Source organism: Micropterus dolomieu, linkage group LG02, assembly GCF_021292245.1.
Source record: "Micropterus dolomieu isolate WLL.071019.BEF.003 ecotype Adirondacks linkage group LG02, ASM2129224v1, whole genome shotgun sequence".
Lineage (NCBI taxonomy): Eukaryota > Metazoa > Chordata > Actinopteri > Centrarchiformes > Centrarchidae > Micropterus > Micropterus dolomieu.
Window position 1 is genome coordinate 25480856 of NC_060151.1, and position 4858 is coordinate 25485713.

General features: G+C 39.9%; 1 protein-coding gene across 1 annotated transcript in view; it reads left to right on the forward strand.

Moving 5' to 3' along the window:
* The first annotated feature begins 433 nt into the window (after positions 1-433).
* The window catches only part of LOC123960659 (neurexophilin-1), a 15062-nt gene continuing 10637 nt past the window's right edge, over positions 434-4858 (forward strand). Inside the window, exon 1 of the mRNA XM_046035545.1 lies at positions 434-583. Within this exon, the coding sequence (XP_045891501.1) occupies positions 527-583 (57 nt within the window). The 5' untranslated portion in view covers positions 434-526. The remainder of the gene's footprint in view (positions 584-4858) is intronic.

Here is a 4858-nt window from a genome sequence, read left to right on the forward strand (position 1 = left end):
AATTCGTGGTGAGAGAAGAGGGGAGAGGCACACACATAGAGGGAGAGGGAGTAGAAACTGTTAAAACGTGTGTTCGCTCTTGCCAGTCTCAGCATCGCTCAGTTTCTGCAGGAGGCTGCTTAGGATCTCCACTGGCACCGATGACCAGATATGATCTACCCACTTCTCAGTCAACCCATTTTACTCTGAGCTAGGATCTCTCCATTTGTTTGCATGGATGATAACAGCCTACCGCATATTCATGGATTTCTCATACCACAACTAATTTGACTCAAACCCGGGATCGGTGAGAGAGAAAAAAAACAAAAGACAAAAAAAGAGGGACTCAAGTGCTTTCCAGCGTCTTTTAGCTTTGTGGAAACTGCATTTTAGCCTGCCTTGGACATGGGACCGTGCGTCAGCCGAGAGGGATCTGGTGCCGGAGGAAGAACCTCTTCCTGAAGGAGGAAAAGCCCGTGTGCTGGAGTTTTTTTAAATTTTGGTCTTTGCTACCGGGGAGGGGGAGCTGTCGGTTTTACGCGCCGGAATGATGCGTCCCAACCGCGGCTTCATCCTACTCCTCCTCAATGGAACCGCTTGTTTGGTAAGAAAAGAGTGGGAGTGGGGAAAAGTGACAGAGTAGTCTTCATGCATCTTGCTCCAAATTACCCTTTGTTATCCATGTAACACCTTGTACATGCGTCATGTGGTGTACGGTGTCTGCACTATATTTGCACCAAGAACTTCCAAACTCGCGAATATAAGTAGACACATATCGTGTGGACGAACACGTGAAAACGGTAATTGAAAGCTGAGATGATGCTGGTCTAAATGAAAAATTGCCAGACGTGCAGGTCATTTGTGTTTCTTGCAGAGATGCAGAGATAATTCTAGCCTGCTCTGCTCTTTTCATTGCTTCCACATGCATTTGTGCTGATGACTGTGTTGTCCTAATTTATATTTAGGCCTATTAAGTAAATAACACTTTGACCCTGCTCGGCTCAGATACAGCGGGTGCACTGTCACTATTCCCAGCGGACTCTCGTGCTGGCAGCGCACCGTGCAGCCGGTGTCCATCATCAGCGTGGTCCATTCTGTGCGTATCTGGAGCCACATCCTTTAACTTATCATTCATTTTACATCATTTGATCTCTTGAGATGTATGCAACTTTGTAAAAGACAACCTATAAGTAATAATTTTCATCTAAACAATTACAGAAAAGTAGACATGCGTCATACTGTACGAGAGCCCTTCCACTTTTAGCCAAAGCAATAAAAACGACAAAACAAACACTGTAACAACAATTTAAAAATAAAATCTGATATACGCAATGAATATATTTCATCAGGGCTCGTGTCAGCCTACCATACTGCAAAAAAACTGAAGAAAGTGTATTTACCCTGCACCAGCCCACACATCTGGCTTAAAATAAAGAACTAACACAACATATTTATCAGATTAGTTATTATTATTATATTATTATATAATTTGCTACAAAAGGTTACACCATAATGCTCATGTGGTGATAATGTGTAAGACGTAGGCTACTGTAGGATCCCCAAGACAGAGCATGGACTTTTTTACGTCAAAGATCTACAAAAAGATGTGCCGCTCTTTATTCTGCGGACTCTCACCTTATTGTCAGATATGATTCAATACAGAATTTATACTGTAGGTGGTGAGATAACTTTGAAATGAGTGAAACTTCTCATCAGAATGAAAATGAAGGAATACTTAAAACATTCAGTATATATTTTACCTAAGGAAAACTAAGGACCCCCCCTCCCCCACCTACAGTATAACTCTTAATGTGTAAACCTGAACTGTTTCTGTAGTCTTAATGAATAGCTCCATCATTACATAACCTTAAAATCAAATTTGGATCACCCACTCCTCTTTCATGTAGCTTGCAGATTTATTAAAAAGCAGCCTTTAATGAGAAATCTGCTCTTGATTCACATGAGAAAACTTCCTCATCCTTCTGCTCGGAAACCCCTGGGCTGAGTATCACAGGGCCCAGGAAATGAACATGCTCCAAAAAAACACTGTGGAAATATTCAAGCGAGGTTGAGTGGTTGTTTGATGCTGCCGTTTGTGTCGGCATCCCTTCAAGGATGACCTTGTGGGTTTCAAATTAAGGTATTATTCAGGTGCTCAGAGTAAAGTAATGGCCCTGGTGATTTGAGGTCTAACAGACAGTGGTTGTGAAAGACTAAACACACAGAGATTTATTTAGTTCAGACAGAGCTGTTTCAACAGATCTGAGAAAGAAGAGAGACCACACACTGACTTAAAATATGTGGGATGAGCGCCTTTTTAGCTGTTGCATAGCTAGATACAAGAGTGCGGGATAATAGGCTTAACACTCACTTGTGTGTTGTATTTGTTCTGGGAGCATTTTGTGAGCTGCGGGGCTACAGCCTATTGTAACCCAAAAGGTCTGTGGCTAATGATAATGAAATTAATTGGGGCTTTTACTGCCTCTTCAGACCATGTATCTATGAAAAAACTTACATGACATCCCTCAGCAGGCGATCTTGGGTAATTCATTAGCCCTTGTGACATTGATAAATTATGGAGCAATTAATAAATTAAATAAGTTTTTATTATGAAACAGAGCCGTGATTAATAATCATATAAGCCTACTACGCATTAAAATTCGATTTGGGTGATTTTCTGTTGTAATAGCTCCGCAATTCGCAGAGAGGGTTTGGGTCTTGAGGGACCTTTTGCAAATGACTACTAATATAGATGACTATTAACACAAGGTGCCACTCTGGTTGTTGTTTATGTGATGAATGATGTGTTTCAAATGTTAATTATTCTCCATATTTGAATGAAAGTTTATGAATAATATAAACCAATCTCAGTTGTATAATTGACTGCTTGAGAAATTATGTTTATTTTTGGCGGTGGTTAGAGTTATTTTTCATCTGTGATGCTCAGCAAGCTGACTGGATTTGTTTCATGAACTAAGTGGCTAATATGCATATATTGAGGGAATAATCTGTCAAATATTCAGGAGTAGAGTTTATTATTTAGTGTCCTTTCACTGCCCTTGTTAAATAGGGCTGCAACTAACAATTGTTTTCATTATCAATTAATCTGCTATTTATTTTCACGATTAATCGTTGTGTTTATAAAAAGTCAGCATTCCTAGAGCACAAGGTAACATATTCAAATAGCTTTTTTTGTCTGACCAACAAATCCCAAAATATATTCTGTTTATTGAAATGTAAAATAAAGTGTCTCATTTATGAAGCTCAAATTCTTCAAACGATTCATCGATGATTAAAACAGATGCTGAATATCTTTGTGTCTATCGACCAATCGATTCATTGAAAAATCGTTTGAGTTCTAATGTGAAAGTTATATTCTTTGGAAGTAAGTTAATTAATCACTAAAAAGATGCAGATGTGATGCAAACTGAGCTCACACAATACACAGAGCATATGGCTCTGAAAATAGACAGCAGAAGTGGTGCAAAGACAGAGGACATGAGAGGAGGTGAGAGAAGGTAAAGATTAAGTAGTACTAAAAAGGAATGAGTTAATCAGCCTCAGAGGTTGCTGTACCTCATTGACAGTCATCACAGATTCTTCCTTCCTTTTGCACAAAAATATCCAAGAAAACACATTTAATCCACATAGAATTACAACTGCAGCAATGTGGCTGAACCGTGCACGGCACAAGATTGACAGTCCGGATCTGAGAGGGGGTGAAGGTGAATAACAAGTGCTCTTCCCTCCTTCAACAAACAGAATAACTTCCAGTAGAAGAATGAAGTGTTCCATACAGCTATTTTTAAACATAATAATGATTTTACTCACTCAGCACTCCACAAAGAAACATAAATGTTTGCACACGTGCACACCCACAAAATAGCCTTTTTACTAAGGAATTCTGACCTTGCACATGCAACGTTCATGTGGTAAAGATCGCTGCAGGGTGCAGGAGCAAGGCCCTTTAGATATGCTCACGCTGAGCACACAGCTGCTCACACAAGAATCCTCTGGAAGGGATGAACCTCAGGTAGACTCTCTGGCCATGAGAGACAGGCCTGCTTTATACTCGTTCTGATTGCTTTCAGTACAGACGCAGACACCGACCATCATGCTTGATGACTGAATTTCACCTCTGTAGCTCTTAACATGTATGTCAGTTTTTGCCGATTGAATTTCAGTGAAGACATTCATACATGTTACAAGGTTTGTGAGTCACTCTGTGCATGTAAGTAATTTGAAAATATAAAGAAAACATGACACTATATATAAAGAATCACATCGACAAATAAGGATATAGTGCTGTTACAGTACGTTTTCCATTTCAAAACTTACATCACCCTCCATTTGACTTTGCCAGCAGTGAGGAAACACTTATTTAACATGACACGTCAATTAAACAAATTATGTTCTCATATTGAAATCTTCACAGAGCCAAAACCCATTTCAAAATTACTAGGGGACTGTGATTAGGCTGTACAGAGGGCACCACAGCAAATGCAACAACTGAGACAATAAAAGGCCTTCAAATCTAAGCAACACTACCTGTAGTTTTCCTGAAATGACACAAGACAACACACACTGTGCAAACCTGAATATTTGTGGGTAAGATTAAAATGCAGAGACTGTCTGTCGCTAATTCTAACCACATCAGACTCCTCTCCTCGTTCTGGCCTGTCATGAAGTCTTAGATTCATGTCTCTTAGATACCTGACCTCCTCGCAGGGTCGCTGACCTTGTCCACCCAGATACATCCCCAGCTAAGCAGAAATACCACCTTAATCCTCAGTAAACAAATAGAAAAAAAACTCTGTCTGTCTGTCTGTGACAGTATATATAATTTTTTTTTTGGGGGGGGGGGGGGGGGGGGTTGTTC